The sequence below is a fragment of the Falco rusticolus genome, chromosome 4 (assembly GCF_015220075.1).
Source record: "Falco rusticolus isolate bFalRus1 chromosome 4, bFalRus1.pri, whole genome shotgun sequence".
NCBI lineage: Eukaryota > Metazoa > Chordata > Aves > Falconiformes > Falconidae > Falco > Falco rusticolus.
In genome coordinates, this window is record NC_051190.1 from 97,779,727 (window position 1) to 97,805,549 (window position 25,823).

Here is a 25,823-nt window from a genome sequence, read left to right on the forward strand (position 1 = left end):
TACTTGTAAATACAGTTTATTTTCTTTCTATTCACTTGCAGGTGTCGTTCCCTCTAAGTTATGATCTCTGACCAACCTTCCTTAAGAGCTAAATTTTGGTTTTGAACTTACTTTAAAAATTCCCCATATGCAGGATATGTTAAACCTACTTACAAAATATGTACAGATCGTACTTTCTGTTATAAAGACACAGGCAAAAACATTAATCTTTACAAATGATAATACAACAGAATTAATTATCCTGTTGCCCTAGAAATTTAGTCAGCCCCAACAGAACAATCAACATATATTTTATTTCAAGGTCTTCTCTCCAAATTGCTTGCCACAAAGGTTTTTTCCAGATTTCATTCTGTCCCCTTGGTATATGTTAGTTTGGGCTAGTAAAAAGATCTTACCTCGAAACCTGCTTTTCAGGTATCTTTGTGGATTGCTTTCACTGACATCTCCTTCGCCTTCTTCAGATCCAACTAAAGAAAAAAATTCTTCCAAGTTTTCACCATCCACTTTAGCCAAGCAAAAATTACTGAATTTCAAAGTGCCAGGCCCTTCAAGCAGAATCTAGAAGAAAAAAGAAAATCTGACATACAAGTATCATATACTACAACTGATGAAATTCCCAACACAAAGTATAAAATAATTTATTATACAAAAATAAATCACAACCTCAAACCATTTAAGTACGTATAGATGATCACTATAACCGAAAGCACTGAAATTTTTTCAAGTCACCACCAATAGTGTCCTCTTTCTTATAACCACAAAACTCCAGAATCCTACAACAAAACCCTTACAAGGTGTTTAATGTGCACTTTTGTTTACTCATTATTAAATCTAAATGAACAACAACGTTACTATAGAAAAGAAAGTAAAATTATAGTAACCCTGTATAGGAAAATAAGTGTGTAGTAAAAAGATACTTCACTTTATTTGAGGACAAAAATTCTAATCAGCAGAAAATTCCGAAGATTTTGTCCAATGATGCAGAGTTTTCTCTATGTGGTCACTGCTTATTGTTGTAATTAATAGCTTCATAATCCCAAAAATGTTGTTTGGAGAACTCTTCCATCAGTCAGATGGTGGAGGGGTGGGATGGTGGGATTCAGTCAGGTGGATTTTTTTTAGTGCTTTTGGACTCACAGGTGACAGTAACTGAGTATAATTGTGCAAGTTTTACAGAAAATTCAGAGAAGGGCAACTTGATCACTTATAGATTAGGATCAAAACCAATTACTGTTAATAAATTTTTTTTTACTATAGTTAATATTCTGGTGACTACGTAAATTAAAAACAAATGTGGACTTTGATAAAGCTATACCTAAACTTCATACACAATCAGAAACCACATAAATATTTGTATTTTTATGCAAGAGTAAGATGATAATTTAAAAGGTACTTGGAAACAAGAGAAGGTTATTAACAAAGAAAGTTTAGTTAATTTTACTCCCCCATTAGCATTTTCTGTGACTTCAAAATATTCTACAGCATGATAGAATAGGCATAACAGCAAAGTTACATGTCCAAGGACAGAGAACTAAAATCCTTCATTAATTCAAACCGGTACAACAAATCAAAAAGAATCTATCACATCATATCAAATATACAATGGAAGAAATCAACTGGATCATAAAATATTCAAGCTACAGACTTGTCTCTCATTGTCTTCACATGTATTATAAAGCTCAACTGGCCTCCAACTTGAGGCGAGCCTCTTCCAAATAGTAAAACAGAAATAATGAACTAAATGCTGATGGCCTACAAAGTAATATGCAGCATCCCCTATAAATAATACTCCTTCTTACCTTTCCAGGTGTCAGTTCACAAAAGATAATTCCAAGCTTATGAATATGGTATAAACCAGTAACCAAATCAACACCAAATTCTCTCACTACATCTTCAGGTAGATGTTTGTCTTCAGCAATAACAGATTCTAGAGAACCACCTGAAATATATTTATATGTAGTCAGCAAGTGCATGTAAAGAAGACGGTCATACAAATAGTTCCCCAAGTACATTATATAAGCTCCTTCAAAGGATGTCAAGCAAAAATCACTATCAGTAGATACTAAAAATATTTCCTGAGATTAAATAATAATTACAAAATCTAAGATGTACAGGAAAAAATATTTCCAGTACTGTGACAAAAAATATCTTGACTACAATTAAATGGAGTGCATGACATGAAAATTACTTTAATATCGATATATTTTACAAAGGAAACAGAAGGGAAAAAAGAAAGCCAGAAACTGCACCACATCACAACATAATACTATCCAAAGGGTTTATTCAAATTCCTTTTAACTGACCCCTGCTGCATGAGTTAAAAGAATAAACAATACTAAGAACAGGCTAACAACTTCGGTGAACAAGTACTAAAGCTTGACAGGTAATTTTTCACTGAATTCACAGACATCAGAAATAGTAAAAGTGGGCTACATTCTGAGGTCAACAACATCCAATAGAAATTCTTTTGTTTGTTCTTCACACATAGTATTTCTGTACAGTCCTTTTCTTGACTCATGTGCCCCAGGTCTTTCATTTTCATCCTTTCCTCTCTCTTTTGTCTTTTTTTTATTATTATTTTAAGGAAAAAAGAATTGAAAAACCAAAACAGAAACACACAGAAATAAGCTTTCACTTCCCAGGTTTCTCACATAAATCCCAGCTTCCTGCCCCAGCAAGTCCTACTCATATCTCTCTGGACTTCTCACACTAATATGAGACCCTTCTCTGTCCTCCCAAAATCACCACTTCCCTTTCTCCACTAAGTTCCAACCAAACCTTCCTCTGTTTCTGAGCAGATCACACCTACAAAGCCTTTCAAATAAACCTTCACATATATCCTCTATCACCTGTGTCCTTCCCTGGGCTTCACATTCACTCTATGCTTTTCCCCACTGACTCCTACTGTTTCTCTGTCCTTGCAAAACCTCTCTCCTTCCCCCATCAACTACTTCCTCACATTCCACTGATTCTCAGGTACGCCATCAGACTCATCCCATTTGAGCCGTTCCTGTCCTAACTGGTAACAGGACCTGGACTTTTCCTAATCTCGTTTTCCACAAGGTCATTGCTCAAATAGTCTTTCTCCTCCTCCCTGTCCCAGTCTTCTATCCCAAACTCCACACTCCCATCTCCCCCCCAGAATCCTTTCCTCAACTTGATTTGGTCCTTTTCTACTCCTGTATCAAACCTGTTCTCGTGAGACTACAGTTTGGATTTCATGAATTATCTGTGGGCTTCCTGCATTATCTATTATTTATATCTTAGCCAAATCATGCAGATTAAACAAAACAGAGGGAAAAAAAAGACACAAATTTAAGTCCCTGAATGAAAACAGGAATTAGGAAAGCTTTCCATAGACAAGGATACTAGAACCTTTATTCCAAATCATCTAACAGATTTTCCTGAGCTTTTTTTCCATTTGCTCAGTAATTTCTTTCATAGAATAGCAACACTAAAAGGTCTGTCATCACAGTATTCTTTAAATTATTCAATCTGAATCTTAAAATTATTTTATTTCTAAACCTTTTTTTTATTCTGTTTAGTAAATCAGTCGGCTCCTTTAAAACCAAGCCTGCTTTACATACCTATAGTAAAGAATTTTCCATCATTTTTAATCACTGCTTTTAATAATTCAATTCAGAGGACTACATATAGAATGATTCCATAATATAACCAAATACACAAAGGAGAAAAAAAATTAGTGAAACCAGTAACGCAGGAAGAGTCTGCTGCTTCTGGTAACAGAAACTCACTTTGTCACCTTGAGACAAGTGAGAGAGACCTTCCATATTTCAAGTGATTTTCAGGGCTCTACAAAATTAATAAGAAATCCATGTCAGTCTATTTAGAATTAAGTTAGCTTCCAGACTCTCCCTACAGCAAACTGCAGTACTGCAAGGTAAAAAATACATTATTCAAATTGTACTTAATAAAAGGCTGCCCGTCTAATAACGTAAGTATGTGCCCACAAGTTAGACTAAGCAAACAGACCACAGCCTCCATATGAGTAATTAACTTCATTCTCAATACACGACAGAATGGCCTGACCTCCCCTTCCCTTCCCTCCCCCTCCCCCCCCCCAACTTGTAGCTTCTCTGCTTCAGTTATTTTTGAAAAAGAATTCTGGATAGAAAAAAAGACTGTGCGTAATATGGACTTTTACTATGATACAAACTCCAGATACCAAAATACTAACATGAATCACAATTGGCCACCTTTCCCCTCCATGTGGAGTAAGGCATATTATCTGGAGTTTAAAACATGCAATCATCAAAATTAGAGAAAGCTTTAAAAGATGTCTGTAATGGAATGATGAGAACCTATCAAAACTCAGTGAATCACTTAATGCAGTTTTAGGTTGCCAGAGCTCCCAAATTAACATCTTAACAGAAAAGTCAAAATACTTCTACTGAACAGGAAGAAAACTTAAGTAATTTACTATTAGCTACAGAATTGCCTTCTGATTAAAAAATTCATTTGAACATTATTGTCTTTTGTACATTATAACTTGATTTGCTCTTTGTCATCTGTATTACTGTGTGCTATAAAATGAAAAAAAGAACACTAACGCTGCCAGTCCTTCGAAAACTTATCAAGTAATTTTTACTTAACTACCATTCAACTATTCACAATTTGGTTCTAAGTTCCCCTGAACACCATATCACTTCAGCTATTACAAACCAACATTACATCACATCAGTTAACAGTTAACATACATATACAGTGAAGTAGAAAAGTATGATTTCTAAAAATGTTTCCAAAAGCAAAAACTGTGCTATATATAAATAGGATTCTCATGTTAATAATCAGATAATTACTAAGGTTTTCCAAACACACATTTGTTGTGGATAAACTATTATATGAAATCCTCATTCTACAAATTTTTACCTTCTGAGCTTATCTCACCTGTGCATAATTCCACTACAAGCCAGATATGGTTGCTGGTTTCATACCATTCATGAAATGTCACTATATTCTTGTGTCTGATTTCGTGAGTCAGACGAACCTAGAACAAACTTAACATACTTAATGGGGCAGGGGGGGAGAAAGCAATATATACGGACTTAAGACGAGGAGACACAATATGAATTTATTCTAGAGTAACTACTCATTCTCTTACCTTTTCCAGTGCACTAAAATTATTCTCCAATTCTAATATTTTAGTTTTACATATATGTTGAGAAAAGATAACTTTCCTCACAGACCGTGCCCAACTCACTCACTTTTAAAAATACAGAAAAAAAAAAATACAAAGTTCCCCAGCCCAAAGTTATAAGTGCTATTTAACCTTCCTGCATCACTAAAACAGTAAAACTGGAAATCAGAATTTGGAGTCAAACTTGCATTTCTGTTTTCTTTTCCATTGGGAACACATTGTAAGACAATACAGTGAATACAGTAAGAGGAAGTAAAAAGAAATTTTTTACATCATTCTTATCTTATTAGGCAAGAGCAAGCATTCAAGGGTCCCTGGAAATCTGTATTTCTACTACACCTACATGGCCTCCTCTCTACAGAAGCCTCTGTATCTTGCCACAGTGGTATGTAAGGTATCCCCAAGGGCTTTCTAAGAGAAGTATGCTGCTAAGAACAAAAAGTTTACATTGACCAAATTTGTTAATGGCCCAGTAAATGATCATTGAAGCAACGAGAGGGAACATGAAACTGTAACGGCTTTGCATGGCAAGGTTTTGGTAGCAGGGGGGCTACAGCAATGGCTTCTGTGAGAAGCTGCTAAAGCTTCCCCTGTGTCCGATAGAGCCAATGACAGCCGGCTCCAAGGTGGACTCACCACTGGCCAAGGCTAAGCCCATCAGTGATGGTGGCACCGCCTCTGGGATAACGTTTTTGAGAAGGGGAGGTGGGGATGGGGAATCTGGGCAAAAATTGCAGTAGAAGAAAGGAGTGAGACTATGCGAGAGCAACAGCTCTGCAGACCCCCAGGTCAGTGCAGAGGAGGGGAGGAGGTGCTCCAGGCACCAGAGCAGAGATTCCCCTGTAGCCCGTGGGGAAGACCATGGTGAGGCAAACTGGTCCTGCAGCCCATGGAGGCCCATGGTGGAGCAGATATCCACCTGCAGCCCATGGAGGAACCCACACCGGAGCAGTGGGAGGCCCGCATAAACAGGGTTCCTGGCAGAACTTGTGACCCTGTGGGGGACCCATGCTGGAGCAGCCTGTTCCTGAAGGACTGCACCCTGTGGGAGGGACCCATGCTGGAGCAGTGTGTGAAGAACTGCAGCCTGTGGGAGGGGGACCCCATGCTGGAGCAGGGGAGGAGTGTGAGGAGGAAGGAGCGGCAGAGACAATGTGCGATGAACTGACTGTAACCCCCATTCCTCGTGTCCCTGCACCTCTCGGGGGGAGGAGGTAGAGAAATTGGAAGTTAAGTTCAGCCTGGGAAGAAGACAGGGGTGGGGAGAAGGTGTTAGGTGTTTTCAGATTTGGGTTTACTTCTCATTACCCTACTCTGATTTGATTGACAATAAATTAACTTCCCTGAGTTGAGTCAAGTGGCAAGTGATCCACCTGCCTTTATCTTGACCTACAAGCCTTTTTTTGTATTTTCTCTCTCCTGTCCAGCTGAGGAGGGGGAGTGATACAGCAGCTTTGGTGGGCATCTGGCATCCAGCCAGGGTCAACCCACCACAGAAGCAAAATGTATCCACTCGAAAAATAAAGTATTTTTAATGTCTAACCGTGTCACAGTTTCTTTTCCATAGAGTATGATATGTTTAAAACTTTGCCAAGGTTTTACAAACCAGAACTGATTTACCTTAAATGCTATTTTTTCATCAAAAAATATTTATTCTTGTCAAGTAAGAAAATGATTATTTACTGGAAGGTTATTACTACCACTGGATTTGCACAACTAATAACAAAATAAAGCAAACCACTACATGCAAGTAACTGTTTTTACAAGTTCTCTGACACATCACAGAAACAGTAAGCCTGTAAATATGGGTTTACGCAAACTCAAGTCAGATAAGACTCTATTAAAAGCATAAGAATTTAAAATCTTAAGAAGCTGACCTCAATGGTGACAAAACTCCTTCTAAAGAAGCACAAGGTATTTTTCTTTTACATTACCTGTGCTACAAGGATTTTGTAAGATCTTTTCCCAGGTTTAGCAGGAAAAAGCATTACTTACCCAGTTTGTTATTTCAGCTCTTTTGCATTTATCAGTGCAAAGAATGGCAACAAAATTAATTGTCCCCTTTCTTCTTCCTTTGTAAACAACTGTCTTATTTCCTCTTCCAATCTCCTCATACAAAATGAAGTTCTCCATAGTTAACGATGCTTTACAGGCAATGGCTTGAAACCATGACATTTATCTCATACGCAAAGAAACCTTTAAAGACAGGAGGAAGAGGGGGAAGCATTCATATTTAATAGTCATTGACTTATAGTATTTACCCTCCCAATTCTCAAAAATAGGGATTATAGTCTTCCAGCAAGATCAAACACAATTACTTTATAGAAGGCCTCCTCTCAGGAAATGTGATAAAAATTTTGAATGGGTAGTAGAATTTTCCACTTTCAAAGCTCTTAACACATTTGAAAAATTACAGACCTACAAATTCTAAATATTTTATCACACAACCAAAATTAAAATTGCTTGTTGAACATAAAACTGCTGCACAAATGAAAATATTCTATACTGAAAGCCTTGCCAAATAAGTTTGCCATTTCTGCCCAAGAGCACTTCAGGCAAACGTGCCCCTGTAACTTTTCACAATGTAATTTAAACCTGCCAAGAAACTGATTTCATCAACATTAACTGAAAAACACATGATTTTGTGAATATTAGCGCTCCCAGCAATGCTAAGCTGAATGTGGCTCTACCAGCTATAGGACTCACTGTTAATTTTTCAGGGACAAAAACAATTCCTTGCAGACCAAAGCTGTGTAAATGTGTGGGCAAATGTTGCATTGTGGGAGTCAGTAACTATCACTTTTGTCTCAAGAATTGTATATGCTTTAATTTACACACTGAAACAAATGAAATATCTGTCATTTGTTGCAAACCCAGCAAGTGACACTTGTATATTTATGTAGTCAGATGCCTTTCATAGAAGTCTCATTAATTCTTTTGATCCATAACTATTTTCTCTGAGCATCTTGGAACAATGGGAGAACTGATAGCAAAACATTGAAGCAGCTATAATACATGAAGTAAGAGTTCTGCACCAGCTTTCCATCCTGCTCCTCAGCTATTCCACTGGGTTAAGAGCAGAGGGATACAGAATCCCAATACTGGCATATTCCAGAAACAGGATATATTGCTAATTAGCCCTCAGTGACCACCTTGTAGTAAGTTCATCGACCTCCAGGACAGCTTCACATTCAGTGCCCAGTTCTTCCAACTACCAGTTTAATTAGTTCCAAGCCATTTGGAGTTGGTGTTTCTATATTACTTACTCCATTTTGTTTATAAAACTCTTGGGTTTTCTTCAACAGGACCAGTTCTCAATGTAGTTATCATAAAACAATATAAAAGCAGCATATTGGAGAGGGTAGTGCAGCAACATGATGAGCAAGGATAGAGAGGAAGGGCTACTTAAGTAGAACAGCTGCCAAATGCCTACTCACAAATCACAAACTCAGTTTCACTTTAACTCTTTCATGAAACACTAAGCTCCAAAAGTGACAAATCAAAGACTAAAATGAAGACCAGGGAATCCCCAAGTTTTCAGACAAGACTTCAAGTGAAAATACAACAAAGCATTGGGCAGCACCAAACAAAAAGCCTGTCACTAAAACACCAGATCTTGCCAGAATATCAGCCAGGTACCAAGCAGAACTCAGATGAACCGGAATTTACGACATATATAGGAACCTCATGATTCCAGGATTTCCTTTACCAAAGGTATTTACCCAAAACAGAAGTTTTCTTCCCAATAGAAGAAAGAATCTCACCACTGCAATTCAAAAGCCTTCAGATTAATACTGTAAATTACTTTGATTTTATCTAGCACTAAGCAAACAGCTAGGTACTGCTAGTGCAATATAGGAAGGAAGACTTTTTTTTCTAATTATCTATGGGAAGAAAGTAATTATACAATGATCAGCTTGCCAAATACCCCAAAATAAGGCACAAAGACAGCATCAGAACAGAAGGAGGTATCCATTTCCCCACCTCTCTTTTCTGATTCATGCAGATCATCATATCATTCCTTATGTTCTTTTTCTGGACAGCTTAAAAAAAACCCAACACAACAAAATAAAAACAAACAAAAACCCCAACCAAACAAAAAAACCCATAATGTCTTCCCCTACTACAGCGAGGTTCCAAAACAGCAATGCCATAGAAATGTATTTGGCAAAAAAAATGGCCAATCTACAGCCCACTCCCAAAATTTACATGACCACAGCCCCTTCCCTGTACTTCTTTCCCAAGAATACTTCAAACTTGACATGTGCACCTCATCAAAAGACTGATGCATATACACATTAGGTGGATGGAAGCTACCTTTGTATGTTGGTCATACGAAAGGCATTATCATCCACTCACGCAACAAACAATACAAATATATGCCAGGCTCAATGCCAAATACAGAAGTATCTGTTTGTCTGACATAAGCATGACCAATGACACACAAATGCACAATAGGACAGAGTAGTCATGGCCATGAGAAAGGGAAGCCTTCATTGCTACCTCATAAGAGGCAGTACTTGCAAATAGGGTCCTATTAGCTGCTCTGCAAGAGGCTACTAGGGGAAAAGCCTCTAGTCTTGCATCCCCAAACTGCAAGAGTAATGGCTATGCCATAATTTCAGCACACAAACCAACAGAGCATGACAGACAAGACAGATTTTGAACAGCCAGAATATGTTAATTAGTTTTGACAAAAAGTGAAAAGAAAAAGGTATAAAGAAAAAGCAAGAGGGCTGCTGTGGAAGCCTGTCACAGATCTGAAAGAGCTGAAGCAGATCTGAAACCTCACAGAAGTACCCAAAGCAGCAGACTCCAGCTGCCAAGGGAACCGCGCCTGCTCTGGGCTGGACACAGGACACCAAGGAGACAGGGTTCCCTCTCCTGGTGAAAAAACGGCCATAATTGCTCTGAACTGAGCAGCACCTGCAGGGCCCGAGCTGTCCTGAAGTCAAAGCTCTGTCAAGAGCAGTCAGCTGGGCCGGCCTGAGGCGCCGCACCGCAGGCCCTAGGCCACAGCAGGCCCCCGGCCCAGCTGGCGCAGTGAGGAGAGTGCCATAAGGCTGGCCACCCTCCGGCGGGGTCTCCCGCCCCTCAGGAGCCCTTCAGCGGGGGTAGCGGCACTCCCGGGTTCAAGCAGGCCCTCGGGCCCGGGGACCGACCGGGAGGCGCGAACGGGGGCGGGAAGCGGGAAACTGCGCGCGCGGCCCCGGCAGGTGGGGCGGAGGGCCGCGCCTCGCGCGCCGCCGCGCTCCCCCGCGCCGTTAGGCACGCGCGCGCCGCGCCAGTTAGCGGCCGTTAGCCGTCCGCGGGGGGCGGCGACAGCCGTACCTGCGAGGCGGGGGGCAGGCAGAGACAGCGGTACTAACGGCGCGCCGCCGCCATCAACCGAAATCAGCGGAGCCCCGCCCCCAGGCTGGAGTCTCCCATGCCCCTATGGGGGGAAGGCGAGATTCCGAAGCGTCCCAGCGGGAAGCTTGTCCGTGCACGCCACAAAATACAGCCGGCGGGGGGGGGCACCGGCACAGCGCGCGGAGCGACCCCGGGAACGCCCGGGTGTTTCTCCCCTTACTCTAGCGAGAACACACCGCCAGGTCCCAGCCGCGCCCGCCGCGCTCCGCTCCCCCCCGCGCACCGCCTGGATGGCCGCACCCCGCGCCCGTCTCCAGGAGACGGGGCCGGACGCCAGAAGCAGAGCGGAGCCGCCGCCGAGCCAGACCGCGCCGGCGTCAGAGCGGGCCCGCGGGGAAGTCCCGGATGTTGCGGCGGGGATGTTGTTGTTGGGGGTGTTGCGGATTGTCGCGACGGGAGAGGGCGGGGGGACAGCACGTGCCGGGGAGGGCGGGGCGTCAGGGGCGCAGCCGCCCTGGAGCCAGGCGCCCGGCGGGCTAACGGCGGCGGTGGTGCGAGCGGGAGGCGGGAGCGGGACCCCCTCGGGGGAGCTGCCCCTCAGGCGGGCTCCGGCTGCGCCCCCGGCGTTGGGGCTGCGGCTGTTGAGTGGAACCGCCGTAGGTCGGCTTCAATCGGAGCCACGTGTGGTGGCGCTGGGCCTTGTGGCCTTGTGCGGATGCCTGAGGGACGCCTTGTTATAACAATATTTAGCCCTTGAACCAAGTGGTTTTCAACTTTTTCAGTGGAGTTTCCACTTCATTTTTCATTCCAGTATGGTCTGGTTTGGGGATTTTTGTCTGGTTTTGGTTTTGTAAGGCCCTTGGAAAAAAAAAGTATTCTTTTCTCTTGTGGGACAAAACATTTGACAACATTTGGTTTCCTAGAGCGCATTGTAAAGCATTATATTTTGTCCGTTGTCCCACCTTCATCTCAACCTCCCAGCAGTTCTGAACCCCTTGATCCATACCAACCAGATTTGATAAAAGAAGTAGTTAATAGGTGGTAGAAGTAGTAGTTAATAGGAAGGATTCAATGTTTCTTCAGGCTGCGTGACAACAGATGGCTGGGTTTTTTACACACCCACACCCCCACACACACTCACACCCCCGTACGCAACATTTCATTATGAATTTAAACCTCCCAAATACTGGAAAAAAGGAACAATAAAACCAAACCATCCTATTTGGGAGAGGGATGTTAGGGACGTGTCAGTTGCAAGAAGCTCTTTGGTTTTGTTTCATAACCTTCGCAGACAGTGGAGGCTGTAGGCACAGAGCACAGATCTGGAGGAAATGAAGCTTCATTAGTTACACAGCTTGCCAAAAATTCTGTCACAGTTCAGCTGCTGAGGGGTTTGGTAGAGAGCCTACAAAACTGGTAAGAAGTCGGTGCTGCCCACCAGGATAATTTCTGCTGGTTTACTGGATACCCACATAGAATTGACTGGACTCACAAGCACTGAAAGGTATCACGTGCGCGTCCACAGCAAAATTGCTCACTCCTTAACAGCTCCAGATCCTGCCCCACTGTGCACCATAAGTTTTCAGCAATTGCAGAGTTGTTCTGTAATTACCAGTGAAGCTACCGCTTTGAAGCTGCACAAACTATTTTTTTTCCATTTCTTTTTTTAATGTTAATGAGTAGTTGACTAGATATAAATAAACCAAATGTCTAAGTATACATCACCTAGTTTCTTTTACTAAGCACAAGAAAAGTATGCTTTGAAGAGGGGTTTATTTAGATTTCAGAAAACTGTGTATTTTATCTTTGGCTCTGTTGCGAGTGACCGATATAAAGGAGAAGGAATAGAATATTAGCTCAACTGCAGACCTGTCCTGAGAGCAGCCTGATGACACATCACTTAATTTCATTGTCCCTGTCCAAGAGGACAAAACTAAGTCACAATATCAAGTTGTGACACAATATCAAGTTGCCTTTGCTTCCAAATTTCTAGTGTTCCTATGTACAGCTTTCTGTTAAATTAGCCTGGGTTAGGGATCATTTCTTTACAAAGGGGGTAAATGCCCCATTCTAGTGGAGTGAGATGGTATGAACTTTAACGAAGTCTGTTGTTGAAATCTTCATGTAATAGTGGCAATAGTATTAGAAATTACAGAGAAACACCTAAAATGCTTTAAGAACAAACTAGATCGCTTTTCAAATTAAGTGTCTCCATAATGAAGAATTTTCAGTGTAATTAAAGGCAGACACAGGGGGATGTGTTGACTTCAACACCTCTTTTTTCCAATACCTTTTAGGAACTATGGCACTTTTTTATTGTTGATACACACTTCATTACATGTCTACCTTTCGTACCATCTGGATGCACAATTTCAATGTACTCCAGATGGGGAATTTTGCCTTTGATTTGGTATAAAAATGGGGAATTATCTCTTTAAACATGCCATTTGCTTCCAATACAAGAGTTACCTTGAAGAAATAATCTAAATACAAGGACCGATAAGGGATGTAATTGTAAGACCCTAATCTTTGGCCTTTTTCTTACTGTTTTAGTCTGTTACTCCTTTAGTCTGTAACTGAGCATGACTGAGCATTTTACTTAACTGCAGTAAACTTTTCTGTGGGAATATTTTCAGTGTTCAGGAATGGAATGCAAAATATTCTCTCTGCTGTTTGCACCATTTCAATACTCTTAGCAATCCGTACAGCAAACTCAGCCCTGTTCTTTGCCTGGCTATTATATCAGATGGTCAGATATAATCAAATTCTTGTTCTCAAATAAATATTTGATCTAATTTAAGGTAAACTGAGATCTTGTGATTGAAAACACATAGTTCAGGAATGCTTAAACTTTACTGCATTACCCTCAATGGGTACTACGGAAGCCTCTAACAGTTTGCCTGGCTCCCAAAAGCCTGACTAGTAGGCTATAATTTTAAGGTATGTTTACATGTTTTGTTTTCCTTTGACAAGAGGATCTTTTCTCTAGGTTGCTGCAATGCCTGTTGAAGATGCTATACAGTTCTGGTTTATTTTGCCACATGTACTAGGTTTTCTCCCAGCTATCATGATTACTCATGCTCTATCCCATCTTGCTAGTACATGGTGTCTCTTTCTATTCCAGACTGACCCCGTTCTCAAGAGAGTGTCTATTCTCAGCATGCTGGGTATGATGATTCAGTCACTTGTATATAATATTTTTATGTTGCATTTGCCTTGATGGTTCTGTCATTCCTGGAAAGTACATGGGGTCACTTTTCTGGCCTTTGACCATTTTAGCAGAGTGATGGACATGAACACACCTTTATATTGAGGTTTTTATTTTCAAATTCTTTTCCAGCATCCTCTTGAAACTAGTGCATACTTTCATTGTTCAAGTGAAACGATGTGTGTTTTTATTTTTGCATTTCTGTGGTAATATTAAGGTTCTCACATTTTGATATAGTCACCTTGTTTTTCTGCTACAAGGCTGCTGTATTCACTGGTCCTTCTAAAAGTTGCTGAATAAATTCAAATGTTACCATTCCAGTATTGTATGCTGATGATATTTGGGAGTAGCAGTGATTTTTCAAATTCTTTGGTAGTTTCTGGGATTCTTGTTTGGAAATCTGTTTTCTCCATCATAAGTTGACCTTTTCACTGAGGAAATGTTATTGCAAAACAGTCCTTGCCAATGTATTTGTTTCATGGGTGAGGGAAAATCTAGTAGTGGTTTCTTTCACAAGAACGTGGGTCCAAATCTCACCTCACTGGATCAGCTTGTAAGGTCACCAGTACTGCGTGTGTAGCATGCTTGTGTTGCCTCTTCCTCCCTTATGGTCTCAATGCTTTGCATATGTCTATGAATTGAAAGAGATATGGCAAGATAGAAATTTAAATACTGCAAATTTTAATACTCTCTGATTTAATACCTTTAAAGGCTGGTATATTACAAGCAGCTTTTACCTTTCCAGAATCATTGAGTTTCCTTGGGAAGTCAGCAACTGTTCTGTGTATGATACTGAAGTAAAAACCAACTTCCTTTCCCCCCCCCCCCCCCCCCCCCCCGATTGAGTTTTATCTGCTAATGAGATGGGGTTAATTGTTATGGACTACCACAGTTTCTGCCAGGCATTCCTCATATCACATTCCTGAGTATCATCAGCTCTGATGCTGGCAGAGCTGGTAATTCTTCTGCAGCAAGGTTCACTACTAACAGCATTCCCAACACCTAAGCCTACCTGCTGGGTTCCACAATATGATGAGATGATGGCCTTGCTTGTGCAGGAAGGCTGAATAAGCCTTATCAAAATTTTGCTGTTTAGTGACTGTCATGCTGCTTATGTAATTTTGAGATTATGTAAATTATTAGGGATGCTTTCTTTTTCTGTGTATTTCAGTTCAAACAATTCCTTATTCTAATGCAATAGATGGTATGTAAAGCAGATGCAGTACTGGTTGAATTGCTTTCATCTGTTCTAGGTATAACATGTTGGGAGGACATCCCATTTTCTTCAAATACATTCAGCAGTTCAAACTCAACACAAGAGTCAAGTGCTTTATTATCAAGTATACAGATTGACTGTTTCAGCAGAAAGCAATGGCTTTTATGTTGCATATTCTGAAGCTGCATCCTGATTAGAATTCACAATGTCTTGAAGGTATTATCATCATTCCACAGTGTAATTTTCATTTGGCTTTGCTTGATTTTACTTTTTTTTCCTTTTCTTGCAAAATGCATGCCTGGCACATTCATCATTAGCCCACTATCTTGCATTTAATTTCCTCTTTGTTTGTGTACTTGTCTTGACTTCTAATGCTAATCTGAGCTTTATAAACTATTTACTCCAACTTGCATTTCATTAATGTCATATATGTGCAAAAACCCATCCTCTGACTCACTTTTTGCCGCCTTTGTGTTTTTTCAGACTGTAAGTTTTGGAATAATGCTTTATTTTGCCATAATTATTATATATGATCATCTACGCAGGACTTTTTCAATGGGTTTTCTCCTTAAGACCTTTTTATCTTCATTTTATTTGTCTCCTCTAGTTGTGTTTATGCTTTATCTTGTCTATAAACTCTCACTTTTTTGATTTAGCCTCTCATTTTCCTTGTTTTTTTTTTCCAAATTACATGTGTCTGCTCTCCTTAGGTCACAGTTGCAATAACACTACAGGCCAATGCCTGAATAAGTTGGTATTGCTCTTGAAAGATGCAGGAAATAAATTCCTGTAGAAAAGCAGTTAAGAAGGAGAAAGCATTGGTGCTGGCTAATGTTAGCTGGAGGAAGCATAGAGCTCTGAACAAGAAAAGCTTTTCTGCTGATTTGATTCTTCCAGGAAAGGCAGCAACCACAAACCCAGAAAAAAATCCATCAAAAGTACTCACATTTTTATTTTTTCACATGCTCAGTCAGACAACTTGCAAGAATCTATGTGTTTTGATATACAAGTAAAAGCAACAATAGCTTTACAAAAATCACCATTTTAACAAGAAAACATGTTGTACAGGCAGCATTATGCTGACACTGCATACATCCTTTTAAAGGACTTACAGCATTACTTAGTCCCTGCTCATGTAAAAGTGTGAAAAATGAGGCCAGTAACACTAGGTAGTAATGGGAAGAAGCACTGCAACTCCTTTCTTCTTAAATCCACCACACAGCTATTCAGAAACACATGTGTTGGATAAGTTTTAGTAGTTGTTTTTTTTTTCTCAGATCATTTGTTTATGCCCATTGGAATTAATTTGTTCTCTGAGATTAAAATCATCTACTCTACAATCATAGCTGCAGTTGGGTTCTTCAGCTGGCAAACTAACTAGGTATTTCTGAAACTGGTTTCAAATGCTTTTAAAGCAATATTGTATTTTATGATTGCTTTACAGGGATTATAAAAGAAGTTCTAGAGTGAGGAACATGCAAGAAAAACAACAGCATGCTCACTGAAAAGTATATTTGAGAAGTCTTCTATTTTAGCAGGGTGGAAATAAAAAGTCTGTTCTAGAGATGTAACCAAGAAAGCAAAATTGAGAATGAATGTGATAAGTATCATGCGATAATCAAGAAGAGAGAGGAAATGGAGAGGATAATGAAGACAGAAAGAGAGCACAGCAATCTAGGAAGCTTTTTTAAAGTATCTGGTTACTGGGTCAGTTGCCAGCTTCCGATCTACTAGGTGGATGAATTAAGATGACAGTAAGAATGCAATGTAGTGTGCTTACGTGCACTATAATACCATGCAACAAAAAATCATGAGGATTTGGTGCAGCAACCACCAAACAACTGCTGCTGTATCCCATGACCAGCATACAGACACACGGCTTGCATGCGAGGGGCATGTAATCCTGTAGCCCCAATTTCCCTCCCCTGATATACTCCCACATACTGTGTTTGTGTACAAACAGTGTCATTGCCATTTGTCCCACTGTGAAGGACGACTTCTCACTCTAACAACTCTTTTCAGTCTCAGCAGAACATCTCAAATCCTTGTTCCTTACAGATGTGACAGGTCAAATGGTTCTTCTCAGCAAGAAGTCTCCAATCATGCAGACTTGTTTCTCTCTATTGTTGGTGTCGATCTTTACTTTTCTTCTTCTTGGTTTTCCTTCTGCCTGCAGATCTTTTCTGCCTTCCGTTTTTTTCAGCACTGGATTTTCTTCCTGGCCTCCGATTCCAAGATGCCTCAGTTGTGTGCCTTCTGTTTTTGTGGAACTGAAAGTTTATTTATTTTATTTTTTTTAATCCCTTACCAGCCTACTTTGCTCTTTTTCTGTTTCTCATTGGCATTCTTTAAAGCACAGATCAAACTTCTTTAAAACTACTTCTTCACTGTGCAGACTATAACCCCTCGCTGCTGTCTTGGGCTTATGTTACACATTACATGTAACAAGTGCCCAGCTCTTGCTGAAAGTCTCTATCGCTTGTTTGCAACTCTGCAGTCTTGTTCCCTCTCTTGTGCAACCTCTGTCCGTCATCTGACTCCATTCTTAGCCGTTTCAGGAATTAATCAGAAAACTACCCTTTTTTAAAGTCTCCTGATGTAGCTTACTTACTCACTAACCCCAGGGTCACATGTATACAAGACCAGGCACAAAGGAAGCAACCTTTTTAAAGATACCTAGGCGTTAGACTTCCTAGCAGTAACATGATGTTTCAATTTTGGGGAAGAGTTAGATGAGACTATCAAGATGATTTAGGAGTGCAGCATTACCAAAGGGATGGTTCTGTTCCTCCCTGACAAAGGGTTTCAACTCTTCCTTTGTGCTCGATCCTGATACTTTTATGACCTTAGGGTGAATCTATTTCAGTTCACTGATCTGGCAGAAAACTGACAAGCAAAAAAGTATTATTAGTTCTGTGTCAGGTTAGTAACCAAGTCACTCACTGAGGAATCCTAAGCAGCAGAGCCACAGAAACTCCAGGGGAAATCCAGGAGTGCCTGGCTTGTCCATGGAAGTGGGGAGAGCAGCCTGCTCCTCTTGGCAGCAGCACGCCTTTAGGTTGACTCACATGCCCCATCAACCACATGCACCCTTAGTCACTTCAGGGGATCTGCTCTAAAGACACGCCTGTTTGGCAGGCATCTGTGAATCCTCTGTTGTCCTTGACATATTTCTCTTCTCTCTTCTATCACCCAAGCGCATCCCCATCTGGGATTCTCTTTGTTTGCATCTGTGAAGGGTTGGACCATTTCGTTTTATGGGTTATTCAGGGTCAAACCACGAATCCATTTACACTCTCTCGAGGTTAACATACATCCCACGCTTCCGGAATCCTGTCACCAGCATGACTAGAACTTTTTTGTCTTACCAGCTGTAACCTTGGACACAATTCTGTTCTTCCTTTGCCACTGAACAAAAACAATCAAACCCTCCTCCAGCAAATAGTTCTGTGAGCTGCAGAAATAAGACGGCATGATTTCCTCTGTTTTTTTGTTGGTGTTTTCTTGGGTTTTTTTAATGATTAGATATATTAAGAACCTGAACTGAAGCTTTCCTCTGCAGGTGGGGCATTAATAACTAATCTTTCCCATTGGGGATTTTCTGGTGTCTAATACATCTTGCACACAGATTCCTCTCCTTTGTGCCTCTACCAAAATGCACATTTTGAATGTCTAACTTTCACCACAACCCTCTCTCCTATTCCCGTGTCAGTTCTTCTGTCCACCTGCGCCCCTGCAGCCGGGCTGGGTGCTTCGCCAGGGTTTTGGTCAAGCCTTTTTGCCCGGCCCAGGCAGGCAGCGCTCTCGCACGCACCGTGGCAAATTCCGGAATGGGTCCCCGCGGCAGTCAGCCGGCTGTACCAGCCCAGGTCATTCAAAAGCGAGGTGGCCAAGGTGGCCACAAGAAATCCGAACGCCTGTCAGAACCGAGGCCCCCTTCGCTGGCACAGGGCGGGCAGCTGAGCGGGTCTGCGCCGCGCCAGCCCACCCCGCCAGCGCGGAGGCGCCGTGGGCCGGGGCAGGGAGGAAGGGCTTGGGGAGACCGGACCCTGCCGCCCGGCGGGGCCCTCCCCGCCGCCCAGACCGACCCGTGGCCGCTGCCGAGCCAGCTGCATCTCCCCCGCGGCGGGGAGCCGCCCGCTTCTGTCCTGCGGGAGGCGGCAGGAGCCCCGGGGCGGCGCGGGCCCGGCACCCCTCTCCGCAGCGGCCGAGTCCGGGCAGCGTTCGGCCGGGGGAGCCGGCCGAAGCAGCGGTGAGTTACTTGGGTGGGCGGCGGTGGGCAGCGGTACCCGCGCAGCGGCAAACGCCCCCGCCGCGGAGAGCCCGCTCCTGCCCCGGCGCATGGCAGTCCGCCCCGCCGGCCCGGGCCGCGGCGGGGGGCCAGTTGCCGAGCGACGCGCGGCCCCTCCTCCACGGCAGGGCTGGGCCATGAGGTAATGGCCGCCGGGGAGCGCTGCGACTACCGAGCCAGCGGTGGCCGGCGGCGGCACTCCCCTTCCTGATGCCCCGCCGGCGGCGGGCGGCGCCGCAGCCCCCTAGGTGTCCGCGCCGCCCCGCCTCCCGAGGAGGCCCCGCGGCCCGGCCCGGCGGCGCGGGTGAGGCGAGCGGACCCCGGCGCCTAGCAGCCGCCCCACGTGCGCTGCCGCCCGGCCGGCGGGAGGGGCTCGCAGCGGTGCCGGGCGCTGCCTGAGCGCGGCCGCCGGGGCGGCGGCCCGGCCGGAGCGGCGCGGGAAGAGGGCGCATGAGGCGCCGGCGGGAGGAGGGGGGAGCAGCAGCCCGCCGGCCGCAGCAGCCCCTGCGCGCCACCCGCCGCGGCCTCTCAGCGGCGCGGGCCGCGGCCGAGCCGTGAGGGAAGCAGCAGCCCGGAGGTGGCCGCCGCCGGCAGCGAGGCTCCCCCGGCCCGCGGGGGCGCCGCCGCCCGCCCCCCGCCGCCGTTGCCGGCGCGCGCGCCTGGGGGGCCCGGAGCGGGGTGAGTGCGCCGGGCGGGGCGGGCAGCGGGGGCCGGTTGGCGCGTAACGGTTCGGCGGGGGGGCCGGGGGCCGCGCGGGGCCACCTCTGCCCCCGCTCGCCGTCGGGTCTCAGGTGAGCGGGCGGCTGCGGGGGGCGCGGGCTGTGCCGCGGCGCTGCGCGGGCGAGGCCTGCTCGCTCGTCGGGGAGCGGGGCGGGTGGCAGAGCAAGGTGCAGCGGCGCCTCCTCCTCTCCTCCTCCTCCTCGGGCCCCCGCAGCCCGGTGGTAGCGGGGCGACCTTCAGAGCAGGCTTGCCCGGAGGCGGGCGGAGCGCTGCGCCCTTTGTCCCTGCCGCCCCCCCAAAGGAGAGAGGCAGCGGGGTATAACCTTTTGCCGAAGGTCAAGAATCGCTCGGCACGTTCGGACTGTGAGTGATTTAGTTAAACCGCTGCCGTGGTCAGGAGGACCCCCGCTTCCAGGGATAGCTTTCATACCCGGGGGGGCGCACTTGGAAATGTTGTCTTGGTTTCTTCGGTGTCCGGGGTTATGGGTGGCTTTTGGCGGTATATACCTCAGTTTAAAACGGCTGAAATACTCCATGGTGTCTTTTAGCAAGTTTGCGATCTCAGTATCTGCTTTGGTTTGCAGCCGACGGTTTTCAACTACGTCTTTAGATGAGCTTATTTTCAGATAAAATGAGGGAATATCAAAAACCAGAACATCTGCTCAAAGGGTGAGAGCCCAGGCTTCTTATTTTCCCTTGCTTGGACCTTGGGAGAAGCCTCCTGTGTGGGCACTTTTCCCTGTCTTGCAGTCCATAACCTTATTTGAACCTTTCAGTCCACCGAGATTAAATTGTGGGTGTAATGGTTTTTGCAATCAGGAAAGCAACAGCAAAAAAATCAAGCTAAAACAAAACCACAGCAAACAACAGTTATGATGACCTGTTTGCCATATGTGCATGTTTTACTGCTGTGTGTTGTACAGTTTTGTGTACTGTAAGTAATGCCCTGGCCTCTGACCGTACTGGCACTGAACAGTGTTTAAATGTGGTTGTTCCTACTAGGGCTCTTCAGGAGTTTCTGTAAGAAGCCTGGAGGGAGTGTTGTCCCCTAGCCCAGGAACCATATTCACAAAGCTGTGCCTTTCCTGAGGCGCTGTAGCCTGTTCTAATTGAGCCAGAGCAACCTGTGATGACAACACATAAGAAAATCATTTTAGAAGCCCATAAAAAGAAAATCATGTTAAGCCATGATTACAGCTGTTACTTTTCTGTTTTCCAATGAACACCATTATAAGGGAGGAAAAACAGAAGGGTAAAAACCCTAATGGAAGGCAAACGTTTACAGCTTTTAATGTGAGCTCGTGAATTAAGTGAAGACCAGATGGCTGTATGTATGGATAGAATTTAAATTCCTATTGAAGTAAAACAAAAGTTTCTATCAGTTGCATGAATGAACTCCCACTTGCCAGTGGATTTAACTGCATGGTGGATGGCAGTAACAGAAATAAGTAACCTCTCTGGATCTATGGCAAAAAACCCCGTAACCAAACAAAAATGTTGCTGTTCATAACTGAGCTTGGTGCCTGTTCTAGAGCACTGGGTAGCACACCGGTATGCTAAAGAAGCATTAATGTGATTCTGCCTCTGAGGGTCCAACTAGTTTAATCCAGAGTCCTGACTAGTGAAGCAGTACCTGCCAGTTTTGCCATGTATATTGATGGCTCTTAACTTGGCATTCTGTCAGTTTGTGGGAGTTACTGAACTTGCATGTACCAGAGAATGAGATCAGATTGGAAAGATTTTGCCTGGAACTGTTTGGAACTCCTGTTCCCCTCTGCTGCAGCTCACACCTGAGCTCCTTTTTGCTTCACACATTACATCTCCTGCAACAGATTACCAGCTGCTTTTGTAGACGTGATTTGATGCTAACCTTCCCGTGTCCTCTGAGGGTTTTCTTTTGACTTTTGAAATATTCCAGCCAGTCTACTTTGGGAGAGAAGAATGAGATTAGTACCATAGAAATTAGTGCAGGTTAAATATTTTTGTTTTAAATATGCACTTGATCAATAATACTGTTTCTTACTGTTGTCACTGTTTAATGTTGGAAAGGAAGAACGCTGGAACTTCCCACTATCTGCTATGATAGGCAATAAGCTGAAAGCAAGAGACTTTTTTTTTTTTTTTTCTCCTAATAGTTTAGCAGAAAGAATTCTCAGAACGAGTGCTATTGAGGCAGCATCTGCAATCTCAAAAGGCAAGGAGTTAAACCCAAACCTTTTACCCTTTCTAAAAACTGTATGTGTTTTTGTTCTTAACAATCTCCTGCATTGCTTAAAATTTTCCTTGGGAGAGGGAACATAATCAGAGGGAAGGCAGTGTATGAGTTATGTTTGTTTGAAATTTATTTCTTTCTGAAGTTTTAAAATAGTTTTCTTTGATCTCTAGAGTTGGGGTGGTTTAGTACTCCTTTTAGTACTAGGATCAGAGGTAACATTTGTGGGACATCGTTTGTTTTGCGTTGTCTGGATGTTGTACATTGTGAGTGGTTCTTGAGTCAAGGTTGATGGAGGGTTTCTCGTTAATTTGCAGAAAATGGTGTGTTCTTTGTTCCAAATTTTGAAACAGAAACTTTTCCCCCTGCCCTAGCAAAGATTGTTCTGTTTGCAAAAATGGGTGCCGCCTCTAATAAGTCTCTGGCATTAGGCCAGGTACCACTTTAACTCACACAGAACTGTCGCTTGATTTCACATGCTGTTTATTTCACTATACTTCCATATTAATACAAGAACAGGCAGACCAGTATATCAGAAGTCCTGATAACTACAATATGGAATTAGGAGCAGTGTTTTAGCCTGTTGGTCAGAGAACCATTGTTGATAGATAGGCTTTTATAACTGGTTCTGTTTTCCTTTTAAACTGTTCCTTTTCTCCAGATGTACACCTCTGTACAAAGCTTAGCGGCGGCACCAAGATCAAGATTAAAAAATAAACACACGTAAACTGCATGTAAAATGACCAAAGCCATCCTGACAACTCCCTGTGTGATGGTCACGTTAGTTGTTTCTGCTGTGAATGAGATTGACCTTGGTGTGTTGCATAAGGGCTATTAAAAGGAATAGATTCCAGTAGTGATTGCACACCAAGTGGCTTTCAGACTTCTCATAAAAACAGTAAGTAGGAGAAATGCTTTCTACTCGCTACATGAGAGCTGTTGCATGTCAGTTGTAGACAGTTCAGTTAATGTACAAAACTTTGTAATGCTGAACTGTAGAACTGCTTTGTGATCTACAGTGCCTGTGCAGTGAAGGTATGTTTGTGGGCCATGTTTGTTATCATTAAAACTCCATGAGCAATGCCTTTGCCTCCTTGGAATGCTGCCATTGTGTGGAGGGCTCAGTTTTGTGGGATCAGAGCTATATGTGGGAGAGAGAAAAATCTCGAGAATTAATTTCCTGTTAAGACAGGCTTTCCAAAGATACCAGTTGGTGTCTGATTCAGAGCCTTCCTGCTTACTCAGTGGTTTGACTGAGGTAGTTGTGTGAGTTCACAAGCACTCCCATTTTACTTTGTAACGAATAACATGATGGCTCCTAAATAAATTTCAGGTTTTCACTGCTAATATTATTTGTTCAAAACTGTCCTTTATTTGAACTTTGATTCATCAGTATGTCTCTCTTTATTGGAGCCTATTGATTGCAGTGCAAAAAGTCATGCTATATAGTCATCCTGCTTTTAGTTGTCCAGCTAAGAGGCTTATTGATAGCACAAACAGATTAGCTCAGAGATAATTCTTAGATTCAATTATGTTGGCAGATTTGCTTTAGTTAAATCGGTTAGTGACTGTACTGCAGTCGATTCTTTGCATTTACAGCTTCTCTGGACAGGATTGTCTAACCTTGCAGTCCATTAGGTGCTGTAAACCCAAATGATGATGCTACTTTTCAAGCAACATATATCATTGTGTGCATGCATTTTGTTTTTCAAGTATTCTGATGGATTAATATATATTAGAGCCCTGTTGTTTTTGCTTGCATTTGTAGCAGAAGTTGAAAACACAGTAGCAGTCAGTAATACAAAGGAGGAAGGAAACGTGAGAAGAGCTTGGTTTAAAAGCTCTCGCAGAGTTTCATTATTAGGTTGTTTTGACATAAGACCATGTTGCTCCTCAGCAGAGCAAATTTTCTCCTGGCTGTGGATTCCTTCTTCTGCCCCCTTCTGTATTATGTTGCTGGGAATCAACTCTGTGATGTAGCCCAGAACTGTTTTCAAGGTTAATTTTCAATCAGATTGTCTGACCTCTGAGCTGCTGAGCAGGCTGTTAGCAGTGAGGCAAAGGAAGCAATAGGAGTAAGTGGCTGAGGCTTAGGTGTCAGGAGGGAAAGTCTTCAGTGAGTATAAGCTGATTTTGAAACTGCTGCACTCTAAGCTTTGATATAACCAACACCAGTTGTGTCTTGGTAGATGAGATGCTAATGCCAAGCCTGACAATAACCTGCTACATATCTATGTGCTTATGGAATATTTTTGACTCTCATCACCTGTATGAACAGAAGAGAGAAATACTGAGCAGTTGATGTTCTCGGGCTATACAGATATTATCCATTATCATATAGAATGCAAATATACTTAAGAATAAATTTGAATATTTTCATTTTACTAGCTCTCAGTTTGGTCTGCATTTCTGAGTGTTCTTTCCTGAGCAAGATGCCCACAAATTATAGTCTTTATTGTGAATAATGCAGTCCTCAAAACTTAATGTATAAAATAGCATGATTTTAGATTTATAAAGTAATATGAACTAATCTTAGGAAAAAACCACAACCTTGTTTTCCTTCTGCCTTCTTCAGTTATTTGTTCTTAGCAGACTTCTTTGGACAGGCTTTCCCTTTTTAAAACTCATACAAAATCAGCAGAGCTTTTTGCCTTGGGTTTTATAGCATCAGCAGATAAATGTTTTTCTTCATAGACCATAAGACCAGAAAGAACTGGGTGATCTAGTTTCATTAGCAAAGCTGTGAGCTTATGGCTCCATCCTGAAGTGTTTTCATCCAAGTTAAAACTTCTGTATGTGTTTAATCACTCTGGGCAAAAATTATCCAGGTATTTCTAATTAAATGTTGCTTGTCTAGTGAAACAGCCATGTGAAAATGGCTCATGGTTTCTGGTTTGTTTTTTTTTTTTTTATTTTTTTTCCTAAACATTTCTTACAATGTGTTCTGAAGTGTTTGGAAAGTAGAAACAAGAGATTTTATTAAGACAATCACTCTTTTCCTCTACTGCTTTTACTTTGTGAATCTCTTGTAACTCTGCAGGCAGTTTGCAAATACTTTTACGTCTTAATGTGTAGTAAAACATATAAATGTTATTTCTTTAGTTTCTTTTTGCAGACCGTTTAAGGAAAGTGAACACCAGAATGAAAAATGACTGGTATAGAAAATGCAATGAAGAGAAATACAAAGCGATTAAGAGTTTGAATTTCTGGGATTCTGCAGGCAATGTATTGTAAAAGGGCAAAGTTGACTTAATGGTTGTGTGTGAAGGTAGGAGCTCTGTGGAAAGTGTACCACGTTGTGTTTGGTGGATCACAGCATGGCTGAGGTTGGAAGGGATTCCTGGAAGTCATCTGATCCAACTCCACTGCTCCAGCAGGGCAGCTACAACTGATTGCTGAGGACTGTGTCCAGACATCTTCTGAGTATCTCCAAAGATGGAGACTCCACAACCTCTCTGGGCAACCTGTGCCAGTGCTCAGTCACCCTCACAGTGAAAAATTGTTTCCTGATTTTCAGAGGGAACTTCCTGTGTTTCAGTTGGTACCCATGGCCTCTGGTCCTGTCACTGAGCACCACTGAAAAAAGCCTGGCTCTATTGTCTATGTGCCCTCACTTCAGGTATTTATACACGTTGATGAGATTTGTCTGAGCTTTCTGTTCTCCAG

At 42.9% G+C, this 25,823-nt stretch overlaps 2 protein-coding genes across 6 annotated transcripts in view; one reads left to right on the plus strand and one right to left on the minus strand.

Moving 5' to 3' along the window:
- ULK4 (unc-51 like kinase 4) overlaps positions 1-10,635 on the minus strand; it is a 249,764-nt gene extending 239,129 nt beyond the window's left edge. Inside the window, exons 1-5 of one of the 3 annotated variants that reach the window (XM_037383381.1) lie at positions 10,490-10,635; positions 7,154-7,354; positions 4,909-5,008; positions 1,800-1,939; positions 396-558 (exon numbers count right to left, since the gene is read on the minus strand). In XM_037383381.1, coding sequence (XP_037239278.1) covers positions 396-558; positions 1,800-1,939; positions 4,909-5,008; positions 7,154-7,333 — 583 coding nt within the window. In that variant the 5' untranslated portion in view covers positions 7,334-7,354; positions 10,490-10,635. The remainder of the gene's footprint in view (positions 1-395; positions 559-1,799; positions 1,940-4,908; positions 5,009-7,153; positions 7,355-10,489) is intronic. The other 2 variants (XM_037383380.1, XM_037383379.1) reach the window with 2 other exon arrangements.
- An 8,460-nt stretch (positions 10,636-19,095) lies between these two features.
- TRAK1 (trafficking kinesin protein 1) overlaps positions 19,096-25,823 on the plus strand; it is a 140,556-nt gene continuing 133,828 nt past the window's right edge. The window contains exon 1 of one of the 3 annotated variants that reach the window (XM_037382717.1): positions 19,096-19,186. The gene's annotated coding sequence lies outside the window, so the exon portion shown is untranslated. Of the gene's footprint in view, positions 19,187-19,709; positions 19,904-25,823 lie in introns of those variants that run through there. The other 2 variants (XM_037382718.1, XM_037382719.1) reach the window with 2 other exon arrangements.